The sequence below is a fragment of the Gastrolobium bilobum genome, unplaced genomic scaffold (assembly GCF_033153095.1).
Source record: "Gastrolobium bilobum isolate Gb01-03AN ecotype WA unplaced genomic scaffold, APGP_CSIRO_Gbil_v1 utg4377, whole genome shotgun sequence".
Taxonomy (NCBI): domain Eukaryota; kingdom Viridiplantae; phylum Streptophyta; class Magnoliopsida; order Fabales; family Fabaceae; genus Gastrolobium; species Gastrolobium bilobum.
The window spans coordinates 39142-57874 of NW_026895684.1; the positions used below are offsets into that span (position 1 = coordinate 39142).

Genomic DNA, 18733 nt, shown 5'->3' on the forward strand with positions numbered 1-18733 from the left:
GACCCCAATTAATTTGGGATAAAGGTGTTGTTGATGTTGATATATATATATATATATATATATATATATAGGTAAAAAGTGTGTCATTTTAATTGACATACCTTACATCCTTTCACTATCACAAAGAGGAGAGACCCACATCTATAAAACTTTTTTCTCTCACTCTCTCTTCCATGATTTATCTCTTTCTCTCACTTAAAATGACACAACTTTATGTCCTTTAAAATGATACACACTTTTCTCATATAAATAAGGGTTTAGTATATCTCCCATGAATGGAGATAACTCATCTGCGTGAGCCTAAAATGACATCATTTTGGATTAATAAAAAGGGATTTATATAATTTAAATTATATCAGGCTTATATTAGTTTTTAACATTTTAATTTTTTAATTTTTCAATCCTAAAATGATATCATTTTGAGCTCATTGTGATAGAATTATAATTCCTAGATCATGTACATGATTATAAAATATCGAAACAATATAAAATCAAAGTTACGATTGTGCGTACCTTGTTAGGCTATCACAAAGCCGGGGGAAAGGGTGACTACATGTCAGGATCTTTCTCTATATGACCTATTCCAAAAGTGACAGCCTCAGCGATGGGAACATGACGACTCATGAGACTTAACCCCAGTATAAATAGGCTAGAGAGAGAACCTAGCCAAATACCCTAAAAAGAGTTTGTGTTCACTGGGTCCACCCATCATGGAAAACCAGGGTCACATTAAAGGCTACACTGTTGCCCAACTAGGCCCAATACCAACAGATGCCAAAATTCCAACACAACATGATCACAACAGGCTTATCAAAATAATACAATTGGAATATTTATTAACCCGATTAATTTTAAAACAGAAAACTAATTAATTAATATTGCCCACATAAAGGAAAATTTCTAACATTCTCTCACTTGGGCTATATTAATTAATTTAATATTATTTTAAAAATCATTTTATTTTGAAAACGACTCTATCGAGTTAATAACTAAAAAATCATTTTACGTGGCCACGATTTTGAAAAACAATATTCCAATTCCAATACCAGCATCTCAACGTAATTCAATCCAACATAATCCCATCATAGGAACATGGCGATCAATATACCGGGAATATCGTAGTATATGACCTTCCATACTCACATACAATGAGTATTACATCTTCATGAATCAAGGCCTAGTAGTGTAGTAAGAATTAGTGCCATAATGTGATCAACTATGTAACACACTAATTCTTATCAGTCCTCAATGTAATTTCTCAAAAACATGAAATTATATTAGTGTAATTTCCAATCAACATGAAATTACAGTATTACACTCCATAATGCAGTTTCTCAACAACATGAAATTGCCTTCCCACAATTTCTAAACAACATGAAATTGCCTTTTCAATACACTTTCTTAACAACATGAAATTGAATGAAGGCAATTTCCAAACAACATGAAATTGCTTAGTTTAAATAAACCAACATGTCACAATACAATATGAGATCTCAAAAATTTGTGACATCCAATCATTTAAGCTCGCAACATGCTTAAAGATACTATTCATACATATATTTCTCAGTCGACAGAAGAAATAACAATAATGATAATTATCAATTATTAAAATTAACAAAAGTCACAAAATATCATCAGTTTGCATGACCAAAAAAGCAAACTGAATATAACCCCACTGATTAAGGGAATTAAAAGAATTTAAAAAACTTAAAAGAAAAACTCGAGTACAACTCCCACTAATCAAGGGAATCAAAAGAATTTAAAGTTCTCATATATACAAAGAAAGCTACTTCAAGATATTTCCTATAAAAGTTTTTTAGATAAAAAGCATTTATTTCATTCAGTAAATCATCATCTTACTAAAAAATAAAATGTTATCTACATAAAGTAGTAAGAATATACATCTACTCTCACTTACTTTCATGTAGATGCACTTGTCAAATATATTTAAATTAATTCAAAGAAATTAATAAAAATTCATTGTTAAAGCAAAACGAATGTTTTCTTAAAAATTTATTTTTTGAGAAAAAAAGACACGCACAGACCTCGATATATTTTTAATCAACGCATATTTATTTTTTAAGATACCAATCAATGTCCAAAACCTTAAACGATACGACTAATTCATTTTTCAATTTGAATTTTTTTATGATTCTCATTAGTTGCAAATCTCAAAATTCGAATCTATTGTCATTTTGAGGAGGTCAAGATCTAATTTTATCCTTCTCGATAATGGAATATGATATTTTACTTTTATTTTATTTATTTTTGTCTACCCCTTTCAGTATTATTGGATTACAATATCATCCGATGGTGAAGATTTACGATATAAAATATATTCTTTTATTTATTTTCTCTCCCACTGCTCTTACTCTCTTTTTTCTTCATTTTCTCTCTCTCTCTTTTCAATGGTGCTTCAGCATCATAAAAAGGTATAAATTTTTTTCTCAATTCATCTAACCCAACTATTAATCATTACAGAACTATCATGGCATTAATCATTGCATAGATTTAGATTCAAATATAAATTCATGTTGTAAATTATGCAAATTGATACAGAGTAAAGCTAATCTTTAATGAAACAGGAATTTACAATCACATATTTTTAATTTATTAAATTCTTTTACAAAAATACAAGGTTTTATAGCAAATCGTGAGGTATGGTTTACTTTACAAGTTTCATCATGTAGGCAAACTTCAACTGCAGTATAAAAATTTGTATCTAGCTCGTTAAAAATATCTGTGATTAGGGCTAAATTGGGATACACATACGCTCATCTGACATTCAAAAAAGTCCACTTAGCACTCCAATCACAGACCCTCGTTTCCATATATATATATATATATATATATATATATATATATATGACAAATCCAATCTCTCTTTTTGACAAATCTATTTTTATGAATACTTCTCAACCTCTAAAAATATTCGTCTCTACCTTAAGATTTACCAAACCAACCAATCCAATCATTTTATCATGGGATCCTATAAATCTTGCCTCCCCTCCAATGTTGCTCCTGTATCAATCTCTCCCTTGAGGTGAAGAGCTATTCTTTTTTTTTTTTTTTTTTTGGTAAAAATGGAGGGCCTAGCCCAGATGAATTAAATTGAAAGCTGATGCATGTCAAAAGAAACATGCTCCATCAGCAAGAAATTACAAAAGTCATTCCAGAATGGAAAAACACTTGCAGGGGGAGAGGAATATACATTCAGCTCACCACCCCTACCTTTCAAACCTAAAATGGCTAAGCCATCAGCACAAGAGTTATTTTTTCTAGGAATATACTCAAAGGAAGCATACTCTAAGGCCTGTAAAGAGTTCCTAATTTTCCTAACTAACAAGGAATTGCCATCTGATTCAGAAGATGAATTGATACTTAATAAAGCTTCCTGGCTATCACAACCAACCCAAACCTCCTGGATTTTCAAACCCACGGCAAGTTGAAGACCCTGCCATATTCCCCGTAACTCAGCTTCAAGGCTGGTACATATACCAATATTGAGAGAGAAACCAGAAATCCACTCACCCTTTGAATTACATAGGAATCCTCCACAAGCTCCTGTTTTGGTATTCAATGAAACAGCTCCATCAACTAAAATTTTGACAGCTTCCTTCTGCATACTATTGACACATCCAATAAAAGAAATAGGTTCCTTCTGTGCCTGAGAAAAAGGGTTCACTGCTACAGCTCTTTTTGATATCTTTTAGAAAGATTAGAATCTTGCTCATTAGATCTTCAGGCCAAGAAAAAGTATCATCATGAACCAATAGATTTCTCCATCGCCATAAGAGCCAACAAGTGACAAAGAAAATTTCATACCATGAATGCCAAAATCTAGATGAGAAGGACTTACAGATATTGGCCCGAAACCAGTCTAGACCAACAGCTGTCATGAAACTGTCTGGAATTACACCTCCAAACCAGCACTCCCACACAAACTTTGCTCTATTGCAGTCCCTAAGAACATGCATAATTGTCTCATGATTGTCATAGCAACTGGGAGAGTAAGTCACACCACCACTCCATAGACCAGTAATACTTCTCACAGGAAGTTTATTCAAGCAAGCAAGCCATAAGCAGGTTGCAATTCTGTATGGCCCTTTCCATTTCCAAATCATAGACCATAGTTTGTCCTTCCCCACAATAGGATCTGTCAGCTGGCAATATGCATTACGAACCATAGACCTAGATGAACTATTTCTGGTCCAACAAAGTCTGTCATTCGGCCCAGAAGGGGAAGGAGGCAGAATTCCTCGCAACTTCCCAATAGTGCTATCATCAAGATATTTCTTCAAATAATCCAACTTCCAGCCACCTATTTCATTCTCAACAAGGTCACAAATCCTAAGATCCAGATCAGAACTAGGGGGTTTAACACATGCCAAATCAAAGAGACTAATGTTTCCTCCACTCCAACAATCAATCCAAAATAGTGTAGTGATTCCATTACCAACTTCCCAAACCAGATGAGGATCTAGTTTAGTTCTTACAGAACAGATGCTCTTCCATAAAGGAGAGTCACTTGGTTTAACTATGAAACCTCTCTTGGGATCTTGTTTTCTGCCATATTTGCCAAGTAATACTTTAGTCCACAAACTGTCTTGATCATTAATCAGCATCCAAGAAATCTTTTGCATGAAAGCTTCATTTTGGAATCTAAGTTTAATAATTCCAAGACCCCCATATTCTTTAGGCTTACAAAGCTGATCCCAAGCAACATAATGGGCTCTTCTTTTTTCATCTAAGTCTCCCCAAATGAACTTGCATTGCAATTTCTCAATCTCCTGGCAGATGTGAATCGGCAGGGTATTATTTTGCATATGATAAGTTGGGATTGTTGAGATGACACTCTTGGCTAAAGTGATTCTCCCAGCCAAAGACAGACATTTGGCTTTCCACCCTTGAAGTCTATTTTGAACTCTAGATATGATATTGGCATAATGCTTCCTACTAGCCCTCCCATGCCTCATTAGAGCTCCCAGATAACAGCCAATGCTCTTGACTACCTTGAATCCACTGATATCTGCAATAGAACTACTAATCTCCAGAGAAGTATTCCTAGAGAAATAAATACAAGATTTCTCCATACTTACACTTTGGCCTGACATGCTGGAAAACTTAAGCAAACAGTCCGAAATACAAGCAAACTGACTCAGAGAAGCTTCAGCAAAGAAGATGATGTCATCAGCAAACATCAAGTGGGAGATTTGAGGCCCTGATCTGCCAGCTTTAATAGGTTTCCAGTTTTTCTTTCCCACTTCATCCATAATCAGATGAGTAAGCTTTTCCATGCAGAGAACGAACAAGTAAGAAGATAGGGGATCTCCTTGCCTTATTCCCCTTTGAGGCTGAAATCCAGGAGTTTTAGAACCATTCCATAAAACTTCAATAAAGGGTGTGGTAACACAGCCCATGACAGCAGCAATCAAGTCACTAGGAAGTTGAATTTCTTCAAGAACTGATCTAATAAATCCCCAATTAAGTTTGTCATATGCCTTCTCTAAGTCAATCTTGATTGAAAAAAAACACTTCTTCCCTGTCATCCTATGCATGGAGTGAATGAGCTCTTGGACAATAATAATATTATCCTGGATATTCCTCCTAGGAATGAAACTAACTTGATTAGGAGATATAAGATTACCTATAAAAGGCTTAATCTTATTAACCAGGATTTTGCTAAGACCCTTATAAACAGTGTTGCATAGAGCAATAGGCCTAAATTGCCTCATAAAACAGGGCCTCTCTATTTTAGGAATCAGTGCAAGGAGTGTATGATTAATTTCCTTAATCTGATCCGGATTCTTGAGATAGCACTTCATGCTCTTGAACACTTGATCTTTGATCAAATCCCAGTTCTTGTGATAAAATAAGGCAGGGAACCCATCCGGTCCTGGAGCCTTCAGAGGAGGCATTTGAAAAAAGCCTTCCTAACTTCCTCAAAGGATATATCCAAAGACAAAAGATCCTTATCCTCCTTACTGAGCACTGGCCAGGAAAAACCAGTTTGGTTCCATTCAGCAATAGGCATATCCTCTTTGAAAAGATTATAGAAGAAATTTCTGGCTAACTCAATTAAATTTTCCTCTCCAGTAACCCATCCACTCCCATTATTCTGAAGTTTCAAAATTCTGTTTCTCTTCCTTCGAATCAGGGTCCTAGTGTGATAGAATCTGGTATTTCTATCTCCACCCTTAATCCATTCCCCTCTTGACTTCTAATACCATATTTGTTCTTCTAAGTCAAGAATTTCAGATAATTCTCTTAGTAGCTTAGTTTCCAAATCCTCCAGATGCCAACTGTTATGCAAGCACATATGTTTTTGAATACCATCCAACCGAGCCAAAACCCTATTTTTCCTGAACAAAATGAACCCAAAAACAGACTTATTCCAGTCTTTAACAGCAAGGGTAAAAGACTTCAAACTACTCAGCAACTCAGAGCTAGTGTCCCAATTGGATTTAAAAAAAACACTGAACCTTGGATCATTCTGCCATATAGCCATAAATCTAAATGGTCTCTCCCTCCAACAAGAATCACCTTTCTCCAATCTAACCAATACAGGGTAGTGGTCAGAAAAAATTCTGGAAAGGTTCAAAACATCTGCTTCTTCAAAACAATTCCTCCACAAATCATTTGCCATTGCTCTGTCAAGCCTTTTAAAAACTCTATCCAGATGACTGTATTTAGGGCCTTTCCAAGTAAATCTACTTCCACTACCTCCCAAATCCAAAACCCCACAAGCATCCAGGACATCACTAAACATCCTGCATTTATTAATGTCAGCTGGGCAGCCTCCTTTTTTCTCAGAAATAGAACAAATTTCATTGAGATCACCTGACAACAGCCAAGGTTCATTCATGGTCCTACCAATGTGCTTCAAGTCTTCCCACAACAGCCTTTTGTTTTCCTCTTGGGGACTGGCATACACTGTTGTCCAAAAGAAACCATCTTTTCTAGGAAATTCAACCCAAACATGAATGAATTGATCCTGTTTATTGATAAGAGTAATATTTACATCAACCGGATCCCAAACCACCCAAATGCCACCAGAGTAACCATGAGCATCAGCTATGATGAAATTATTAAAACCTAAACTTCGAATAATATTCAAAGCTTTATCTCCACTAACTCTTGGCTCTAAAATAGCAGCCACACCCACTCCAAACTTTCTTCGAAACCTACTGAAAGTGCTCTTGAATTGCTTCGTAGCAGCACCCCTGCAGTTCCAGGACATCACATTCATAAATAAATCTGAGGTTGTTGCAAGATTACAGAGTTCTTGCAACTCACAGCCTCCTGAATAACAACATCTCCTCCTTCACAAATTAAGCCATCTGAACCATGCAAGGTATTAGACAGATCTGACCTGAGAAGCTGGTCCATCTCCATGGTGGTATGACATTCAACTCCCTTATCAGATTCCCCCACGACTATGTCATATTGATCAGAACAAATCACATTGCTCCAATTGCTCAGATTGACCACCTGTTGATTGATACCAACATTTTCCAATTGAGTTTCTAAGTCAGTGGTCTCAGCCTCCATCGCTAAATCACCCCAAAATTTACCTTTTAGCTGCTCCACTTTAGCTAAGGGAGCCTGCTGAAAGAGGTCTTGTGAAGGCTCACTGCTAGCAGCAGTCAGAATGGAAGGGGTAGGGATCTGCACTCCTTTCCCTTTAGCTGACATGACCTTAGCAGAGTTCCTCTTAGAGATAAAATTCCCTTGTTTCACTCCTGAATTCTTTCTATTAGAGTTTGAAGCCTTTGCTGTGAATTTCATTTCCCCCTCATCAACTGGAGGATTATGAACCGAGGATGAATTTTCCTTGTTAACCAATGAATTATCATTCTTCTCCTCTGACTTCTTGCCAGCAGCTTTCTTCAGATTACCCTTCACTCCAATTCCTCCATCCTGCACACCCACTTCCACCTTGTTCACCAAAGGATTGGGAAAGACTACACCAGAATCCATCTCAACTACCTTTTTTTGAAACCCACTCCCACTACTGCCATCAGCCTTAACCCCCACTATCTTCGAGTTGGAGATGTCTTCCCCAAACATTCTGGAACCCTTGGAATCGTCTTTAGAAGCAGCTAGTCCACCCTTCTTCCTTCTCTGGACTACCATCCATTCTCCTACCTTCTGAACATCAGCCTTCACCCCTGACTGCACAGGATTCTCACAAGACTTATCCATAGGAGTTTGTTTGGCAGCTTCTGGGCAGATTTCAGCATTATGCCCATACCTCCCACACTTCACACAGATAAGGTATAAACCTTCATACTCAATTCTTTTAAAACAGCCATCTAAGACATACATCCCTCTCAAAGGTTGAGCTAGGTCAATCTCTATGCAAACTCTAGCAAACCTAGCTCTATCACCAGTTGAAGTAGTCCTATCAACTCTTAAAACTTTTCCAATAACAGATCCTAGATGATTGAGAAAAGGAAACTCACAATATTCTTGTGGTATACCTGGAAGACGCACCCATGCAGCAACCTTGTGGATGTTGGCCTTCTCTGGATCAAAACAAGGCTCCCATCTTCTAATTTCCAGGTAATGCCCCAAGATCACCCAAGGTCCACCCGAAATAGCCAAGTTCAAATCCTCCAGACAACAGAACCGTACAGAGAAGAAGTCATTCCCTAAGTCAGCTACTGTAATGCTGCCTGCCTTGGCCCATAACACTTCCAATCTCCTTTTCATGAAACCAACCCCTATTCTCTTGCCTAACAGCTTGACTATCAAGGCATGCTTCCATCGCTGCCGCATGCGGGCACGAGCCTCACTGCTACTCTTGATTTCCACCAAACCATCGTCTCGAACCAGAGTTTGGAAACCCCATTCAGAAATGGTTCCCTCATTCGGATCAAGAGGATCTAGATCTGGATCATCCTCCTCCATAAGCCAGGGTGATGCTTCGCCCGAAACACCATTTTCAACCCCTGTAACCTCAGCAAATGACCTCTGCTTCGCTAGTCCTTTCCCTCCCGATTGGAACTCATCCACCACTTCACGCATACGTCCCTCCGTCAGAATCTCATCACCGTTCTTCGTGCGCTTCATACTTTTCCTAGTCACACTCAACGATTCGAACTGAATCTCCTTCAAGTTCCCCATCGAAACAGCAAATTTCTAGAAAGAAACCCTATCAGACAGCAAACTTTTCGCGCGCGTAGCTATACGCGCCTCACATGATTTTTTAAACTTTTTAAGAGCTATTCTTTAGGGTTCTGCAAAATAATTGAATCGCAGCGAAAGAAAATGTATTTTTCTGAACTAATTTTGAAAATTCAATTAATTTTATAAATCAGTTTAAAAATTGAACCGAATAAAAAAAATTAGTTTAAAGAATCGATTCAAAACTAGTTTGGAGATTATAAAGTATAAATTGATTTTGAAACATAAACCGATTATTTTTTTATTTATTTTTGGTTACAACATAAACCGATTTTGAATTAGTCAAAAAAATAAAATTAAAACCAACTCGAATTAAATAAAACAATTTTTTGAATCAAATTAATCTAAACCATATCATTCAAATCAAATCATGATGTTCTCTTTAATTCCTTCATAAACTCACAATCAGCAGAAACAACGAAAAGACAGATATCACTTCACTAATTGATCATTCTGTCAAAACACTTTTCTTCCTCTCTTGATCACTCCATCTCACTTTTAGTCTCTCTTCAATGCCTAGGATTCACTTGTAGAAAGGTTGATCAAAATATTTAGTATTGAAAGAACCCAAAAAAATTAAAAAAAGAAGAAGAAGAAGGTATTTAGTGGTGTTCCACACCAAAAGGAATAAAACATTGGTGAAACAAAGCATTAGTTTCAATTAGGGCATTGCTGCGATCTGCACTTCGGTGTGGCGAGGTGCACACATGCTCAACAGTGAGGGCCCTCCACGTTTACTTCAAGAGTTCAAGGAGCGGATAATCTGAATGAAGGTGGGAATTGCACTCAATCCTTCCCGTGACATATAATCCTAAACAGGTCCAAATTCCTAGTTTTGTTGCGTGACTTGCGTCCACTCACTAACCTTCATTTGATGTAGTGGTTGGTTTTGGGGTTTGGGAACGTGAGAAAACAAAGGGGTTGCAAGTTTTAAGCGTATTCAATGAAGGAAAATGATTGCTGATTGATTTAAGGGATATGATATTTTAGTTACTATTTTTCATGCCTACCATTTTCCAACACCGTTATATCATAATCTCAAGAAGAAAGAGAAATATAAATGTTAGTTAAGATTCTGGTCTAGTGATATTTTAGTATGAAAGACAAAGGTAGGCAGAAAAAGAGATAGGTAAAATAAGTTATCTCTTGATTTAACGAGAATAAAGAGATCAAGAAGGTAGACTAAGACCTATGATGCACGGACACTGACACGGGACACGAGATACGATACGACACGACATTCTGACACGTTAGTTCTAAAAAAAGTTCAATTTCGACACGTCAGGACACGTTTTGATATAACATTTTTAATTTATATAGTATATATTGTATTTAGTATTCAATAATTTAACAAAAAAATAAAGTTAAACTTATTATACCCATCAATTTTGCAAAGAAACATAATATATACTAAATGTTTATATTAAACACAATAAAATCATAATCGTGATCTAACGAATCTAATAGTTGAAACTCAAAATACAACGTAACGTAACCTTTGAATCTTTTTTGAGTCTTTGCAACGAGTATTGGAGTGTCGGGAAGTGTCAGTGAGTGTCGAAAAGTGTCAGACACGACACGTTAGAATTTTTGAAGTGTCGGTACTTCATAGACTAAGACTATGATATGGGACAATAGAGAAAAGTTAGTATTGAGAGCAACAAAAATTGTCGAATAAAGAGAGATATAATATAAAAGTCTTTCACTAAAGTAGTGTCACATGATGTTTTAATAATTTTATTTTTTTAATTACGTAACTATTTTATTATTTAAAAATTATTAATAATATCAACTCGTTCTAACAAAAAATTTAACAATATATATATTTAATATTTTTCGTATTCAAATATATGTAAGTGAGTATTCAAAATAATATCAAATAGGCATTTAATGTGCCACTTACCAGTTTTGTAACTCAAAATGGCTTAACGTGTAACATAGATTTGAGTAACAGATCCATTATAGAGTAATTATATATTTGCTAATAACCAATCTGTTATAAACTAAATATTTTATAATGAAAAAGGCACTCGTGATTTTTTATATGGCTCGATTGTATTTCATGCGCTTATAACTTGAGCTACAATTTTTTTTGCTTGTAATGAGGAGGTATTCAAAGTATTAAATTAATTGTAAAACTTTCCGCAGAGGTTCTGGGTAACAGTTACGCGCTAAACCATAAACTAGAGTAACTGAATCAAATTGGAGAAGAAAGCAACAAACGCAAGCAATAGCACGAGTCCTCACTTCCAGTTTCGAATAGTACGTCCATTTACTTCATTCAAAGTGGGTTGGCCTGAAAAAGCAAAAACTGAATGCAGCCCCACAACCAAAAAGAAAAAAAAAAAAATGCAAAAATACAATACAAGCTATATCACCAACTAAATTATTGAGAACCAACAATAAAATGCTCAAAGCTAAGAAATTTCCCCAAGACAAAATAAAATTTCTTATTCGGGAATGTTTAGCTTATGTTTGAAGACTGAATCAATCCGCTTTTCATTTTCATGAATCGGTTGGCAATTTAATTCAAGTCAATGTAACCCACATAAACCTTATGTTGAAGGGATAAAACCAGACATCCATTCAAAAAAAGTTACTAATTCTAACAAAAACACTGTAAAAAAGTTCCGACTATTTAGTACTTTCCTTCCTTAAAATATGTTCACACCTCTATCATCCAGTGTGAAACAATCATCATTATGCTTAAGCATCTTAGTGTTCCAATTCTAAAGAACAAAATTGATCCGAAGGGTACATAGGATCCGATTTGAATGAGACACTGCATAATTAAGTTGCCTTACCATGGGAAATTTCGGCAGCAGAATACAGAAACCCATATGAACCGTCTCTTTCCCACTGTTTTAAAAAGATAAATATATCTCTTCCCTTGCTTGCATCAAAGAGGTAAACATACAAATAAATAACATTAATAAAATGAATCCCCCATAAAAGCTGCCTAATATTCGGGTTGTAAACTAAAGTCTAATAAGACAAGACACCACAAATTTTTCCCACAAAAAAAATAAAAAAAATTAAGACAACAAACAGCTCCGAGTTTATATGTACACGAGCTGCAAAGGTTACTTGATTATACTATCAACTGATCTGAAGGGAACAAAAAACAACTTATTGTAGCGACACAGAAATATAATACGCAAGGAAAACAATAACGGAGCAAATATAATCAACAGATTACATAGCCAAATTTTTATACTTGCACTAAGGCTTCTGAACCTTGTCCACATATGCCTGCAATCAAAAGGAGATTAAGTATAAGACAAGCTGTAAAAACCAAAAAGTAATCAATTGTCATTAGTTTCATAGGTAACTTTGACAAATAAATGTCTCAAACGCAAATGAAGATTCAGAAGCTGACATAGATCTTTACTAGTAAAATAGAACAACTTTGACATAAGAGATAGGATGCAGCTCTTAATCATTTAGAGATCAGCTGTAACAATTTGATGGATTACACAAAAAGGATGCCCCAATGCACAAGGCTGTCACCAAAGTAGGGTGTGGGGAGGATTATGAATACGATCCCTTACCCTAATGAGCGAATATTTTGTTTCTCGACTAGAAACCCATTACCACCAAATGAAAAGGGAGCAAAATTACTGTATGAAAACAAGTAAAACTTCAATTTGAAACAGATGTTCTTTTTTTAAAAAAAATAAAAATGTATGAAATTATTTGTTAAATTAGCAAAATAATTAAGTTAGGAAATAAAAAATAATAATTAAGAAAAGGATCCCGGAACGGGTTTTTTGTTCATTTTTGAGACAATATATTAACGATAAATTTAGTTGCATATACAAAATCTATGAAATGTACAAACACCTCAGCTCAAAATGTCATCCTACAATTTTGGACAACTTTCCTACAAGTCTAAAACCATCCAAATTAGCTTTTCCAGAAAATTCAACGGTTTCTTGAGCTGCATGCATATTCACATTCATCTATAAAACCAAGTTAAAGGGAGGACAAGATTTGGAGTCCTCCATACATATAACGAAAATCTAAAAAAAACCACCACTGACCTGTACAAGTTTGTTAAGTTTTGGTTTGGAAATTGATAAGTAGCGGTCAATTTTCTCCTGTGTCTGAGGAATATGTACCCGTTGCATTGTACTAACTACTTTATCAGTAACTTTCTTAACAATTTCTTTATAATCTTCTTTGGTGATTTGACCTTCTTTCCATGCAGGTTTCAGAAGCTCCTTAACGAACTCCACCAATGAAAATTTAAATGCACGAATCCCCTTCACATCCTTTATTTTCTTGGCCTCATCAGGTCCACCATTTAGGTCCATGTTTTCCAAAGGGCCATTCTCTTTTGTGATTTTATTTTCACATGGAAAACTTTGCTTTTGTTCAGCTACCACTTCATTGTTCTCCTTATGAACCTCAATTCTTTCACCTTGCTGCAACTGAATTAAATGTTCATTCTTGGCAAGTTGTTCTTCTGAAAAGGAAGTCTTGCAAGAATCATCAAAATGTTGTCCTGGCTTAGATAACAGTGATGGAATTTCTACTACATCTTTTGGATTTTTATTAATTGGAGAAAAGGATGGGGGGACCCCACTTGTATTAGCATTCTTAGGCTCAAGACTGTCGCACATTGGATCATACTGCTTTTGGAATCGAACAGCAGGATCTGGCTTGATGGATGTTATGGAAACAGGCTTAGCAGACCCTTCAGTTTTGCCTAGGAAGGGAGTATCCTTTGCATCATGAGAATTTAAAGTAGCACAAAGTTGTGGGAGCTGCTGACCCGTCCCAAGGATATGCGTCAGAGAGGCTGATAGGCTGGTAAATTGAGCAACTTGTTCTTTGCTCGCCATCTTCTGAGTTGGAGGATTTCTTGAACCAACTTGTGATAGGCTTGCATCCATGATATTTGGCTCGACGTACTTTTTCTCAGAGAATTCCTGGTTCTGCAAACCTTCAACAATTCCTACTCTCAGAGGAACGATGGAAACTGGCAGTTGACTTTGTCCAACTGCATGATAGTTTGAAGAATACGAAGCATTTACATTCTGATTAAATCCTTGTCCTGGCAGAACAGTAGAAAAGTTTAGGCTTATGTGTTAATCAGCAGATTTGTTTATGTCATTCTTATTATCAAATGTCAATGCAATAACACCATCCACTTAGAAAATTTGGTTTTGCAGTCGCAGATTAAATGGTTGTTCAATGGACAAAGGATGTATAGTCAGAGGAACATCAATCATGTAATTACCTGGAGCAACTTGTTGCTTATTCTGCCCATGCTCTTCTTCAGTATGGCTGGAAGATCCCACACCATAATTCCAATCGGGAGACATTTTTTCATCACCAGGCCAAATGTCTGCACCTACTGACCGGGAAATGTGAATGTTGGCACTAGCATTTTCAACTGTCCAACAGTTGGCTTCCTTCTTATCACTTGAAAATGGTGATTCACCATGCACTCTCTTCTTATCTAAGCTACGGTCCAATCCAACACTGATTGGCCAAGCAGTGAATCCAGGTTCTGAGGCGGCCATAATTCCATCTTTTTTGTCCTCGGACAGCTTTGCTCTATCAGATACAGCAAATAAATCATTCTGCTTTGGACCGTCCCAAACTTTATCTACATCAGCCAAACTGTCATCTGAACCCCATCTATCATCTCTTAGCCTTCCATTAGGACTAATTGAATCACTCAATTTTGGTCTATTCAATGCCAGATCTCCACCTTTATTACTCCTTGACCTATCATCCTTTAATCTTCTATTAGGGCTCCTATGGGCTTGTTTATCATGAGAAAACCTACAATTTTTACCATTACGGCAATTCCCAAAAGCAAAAAATTTGCAAGGAGTATCACCACTGTGGCTCGGACCATGCCGACTACCCTGCTCGAAAGAATTCTCTGTGCTCCTTCTATCAATTTCCCTTTCTCTAGTTGATTCATGCACAGAAACTTCACCGAACCCATCAGAATTATCATGATGCACATACTTGCATGATGCTCCCATTCTACACCTTCCTTTTGCAAAATAAATACAAGCTTCATTAGATCTTCCACTAATAAGAGAATAGTCCCCACTCTCATGGAGAGCAGAATATCTGGGACCTCCATCTTGCCTGTTTCTATTTGCCCAGCTATCCTCATAGTTTTGATTATCATGGTGAAGGAAATGGCAATGGCTGCCTCTTCTGCATTTCCCCGCAGCAAAATCTCTACATGGTTGTGTCAATCCTCCAGCCCTCGTTCTATTTCTGTTGGTGACTCCTGAATCCCACCTAAAACCACGTGGAGGGCTTCGGCTTTGGCTCCTGCTCCGACTACTCCTGGACATAGAATTATCCAGTTAAAGGCAGACAATTAAAAAAACCAACTGCATCTGGAAATTACGCACACATAGCCATGTCAAAGATCTCAAATTTCTTCGAAGGAAGGATAATATAATTTGAACTTAATGACTACCTCTCTGTTAAGGATATAAATTATAAAATATGAAGCAATCAAAAAGTACTAAGATGACTTTGAAATTAAAGAAAATAGGCACCCATAAAGAAACAAGCACAATCTGAACAAAAGGATGGAACATGACATGGATACATCTTAATAAGTAAAATTGGAAAAGTTCCTTAGATGTGCATCTATTTCTAAGGACCTAAAAACCTTCAGCTTCTAAACTTTTCTCCATAATCTAAAATTTTTAATATAGGACTATATTCGATGTTATATAACGGTCAAGATGAATAATTACTTAAACTTCACATAATTATCACCTGATCATCTAAAAAATTTAAAAAAGTCAGATAACTTGATCATTTAATCTTAGACTGTTCATGCAAGATCTAGTGTTCATGATTGTATGTATGTACATAAGCATGAAAATATTTGTTACGGCTCTAGATTTCTAGAAGGCTGAATGTGTAGTAATGGAGTGGAGATAACTGAGAAAAGGATAGGAAAGAATTAATTTTATTGATGAAAAGCAAAAAAACATACAAGAGATGAAATTTCTTCACAAAGAGCACTTCCCTTCAACTGAGCACTCTCTGCCTAGGTCAAATCAAATTCTGTCCAAAGATATCTATCAATGGAGTGTGTCTCCCTTATATGCAGCTTTCTAGACTTCTCATACAATCCTCTAACCAACTAACTACCTAACCAAACCATCTAACTGAACTTATACAACAATTACTAACTACCCTGGTCTTGTATATTCCTTGGGGAATATTCCTCCAAGTCCTATATCAAATGTAAGTCGTAATCTGAATACTAAAAAAAAAAAATGTAAGTCATAACAATATTTGTGAAACAACACACAATTCTCACAAAAGAATAGAAGTGCCTGTCTTTCGTCGAGTAAGACAGGTACGTCGCTCACCCATGTATGGTCATTGCTCACCTGATTGGTCAGCATCCAATTCATGAAATTTCATTTCATACTAAATAGCATTTTCAATGGAAAAATGTAACTATGATATGTTTAAGAGGTATGTTTTTCTCATGTTACATGAGAAAAAACATACCTCCTACACACTTATCAAAAGATGTGCCTTGAGGCTTTTTTTTTTTTTCAAAAAAAAAAGTGACCCCCACGTATTTTGTGTCTACAACATGAGGGAAGCTATCTTATATGATATGAGAGTTATTTTTTCCTATTTTTACAATGTATATCATGAAATCTAAGAAGTGATAAATTTAGATTCCCAACAGCACTACCGAGTACTCAGAGGTGTCAAAGCGTTCTCATGAGCATCATGAACACTAGTACATATAAAATACATGATCAGGTTTATTTATTAAATTTTTTCTCATAAAACCATCATTTAAACTTAAGTTTCCATTAATTTCAAAAAAATAGGGTCAGCTTAGATGTGAGTAGAAAAACAAACCTGACTGGGGATTGACTATGCTTCTTATTTTTCCATTCCTCAAACCCCGGAGACATTTTCATGTCATAACTTCCATCGGTGTCCCATGCAATTGTTGCATCCAAATCTCCGTAGTCTTTATTCGTAATATCATCCTTATTTGAACCTCTGCCTCCAGAGAAAGGTTCCTTCCATGAAAATCCCATTCTTGGTTTTAACTTATCATTTCTTTCCAAATAGGAGCACTTTGAACTATTGTTACTAGGAAAACCTGTAGAGGACCACCCAGACTGCAATTGCTTAGGGTGCATTTAGATAAGCTTTCATAAAAGCGCTTTTTTTTTCTCATTAGGAACTCTATCCAGCTCATAAAAAAACACTAAAACTGATTTATTTTTTTTCTGAAAAACTTACATAATTATTTTAAAAAAAATTAGAGGCATTTTTATTAAAAAAAAGCACAAACAAACAGGCCTTACGATCAGGTGCAAATTGAGGTTCATCTCTTGAATCCCACTTTGAATAGTGCTTTCTGCCACTTCCACTCATTTCACTCCCCAAAGCCTTAAAGCTTCACTTTGACTAATGCAGAGTGCTCTGAATTAGAAACAAAAAAAAATCAGAAACCTGAAATCTATCCTCATTCTTCTAATATTCTTCTTCATTAAAGGAATATGGCATGCTAGAAATAGAAACAACAGAAAGTTATCAAATGAAAGACAGACTTGTATTGTAAACAAAAATATCAATGCAAGTAGTTCCAGCAAAACTCTGAAGCTTCAAGAATTGACCCTGGTTAAAATCTGCATCAACCACTCTCAAGTCACAGATATAAATGACCATTATTAAACAAAAAAAGGATTTAAGTAACAGAGAATAAGAACATAGAAAAGGAGGGAGGATCAGGAATCCTCCTAATAGAAGACAATGAGGTAAAAAGAGAAATGAAATAACCTAAACTCAAAAGGGTTGTCTAATTGTTCTGCATATCTGACAAATACATCCCCTTTCAAGAAACAATGCACATAGAGAAGCAAAGAAAACCATCCTATCCCAAATATGATTTACGGGTAAAAAAAACTGGAGGAAAATTTTAGCATTTTGTATAAACATAATTGACCGTGAGGAACCATTAACAGTTTTCAATTTTCTTAGTTGAGTTCAACAATAAAATCAAATTCATTAATCCACTTGCTAAGACTCAAATTAGGAAATCTTCCTTAGGTTGCGTGCATGTTTACTTTCTATCTTCTCCCTTCCAGAAAGCTTATTCATAACCTAATCATTGTTTAAGGAGCATGCATCATATGCTAATTAAACGTTGAGCCAAGACCTTATAAAATTTATAAGAAAATAAAAGTGTATTACTTTGTTACTGTGTTAGTTTTACTGTGTCACTGTAGTTTTGCCATTTACTTACTGCATCAGGTGTATAGTTATTAGTATAAGCAGTGGCTCACTGGATTCCTTTCTCTGTAAAGTTGTTAGCTGACAACTGATTTATGTTGAGTCTGTTTAGTTGCTAAGTCATCACCTTCATCTTCTTTATATACATGTGTAATAGTCTTGTATAATTTAGATTATTCAATACAGAAATTCTTTCGCTCTCCCTCTTCTCTTCTCTCAGACTTCTCTCTTCTCTATCTATGTTCTCTCTGAATCCTAATATGGTATCAGAGCTCTC

General features: G+C 35.7%; 2 protein-coding genes across 2 annotated transcripts; both read right to left on the reverse strand.

The window, feature by feature from the left end:
* Window positions 1-6220: 6220 nt before the first annotated feature.
* On the reverse strand, window positions 6221-7240 carry LOC133289818 (uncharacterized). Its single transcript, XM_061487823.1, has one exon. The coding sequence runs from the start codon at window positions 7238-7240 to the stop codon at window positions 6221-6223; it is 1020 nt and encodes a 339-aa protein (XP_061343807.1).
* A 4853-nt stretch (window positions 7241-12093) lies between these two features.
* Window positions 12094-17648, reverse strand: LOC133290553 (zinc finger CCCH domain-containing protein 38-like). Its single transcript, XM_061488651.1, has 5 exons — window positions 17529-17648; window positions 17071-17320; window positions 14435-15510; window positions 13233-14248; window positions 12094-12441 (listed from the first exon to the last, which is right to left on the reverse strand). Exons 1-5 carry the CDS (start codon window positions 17596-17598, stop codon window positions 12412-12414), a joined length of 2442 nt encoding a protein of 813 aa, XP_061344635.1. The 5' UTR covers window positions 17599-17648; the 3' UTR covers window positions 12094-12411.
* Window positions 17649-18733: the final 1085 nt, after the last annotated feature.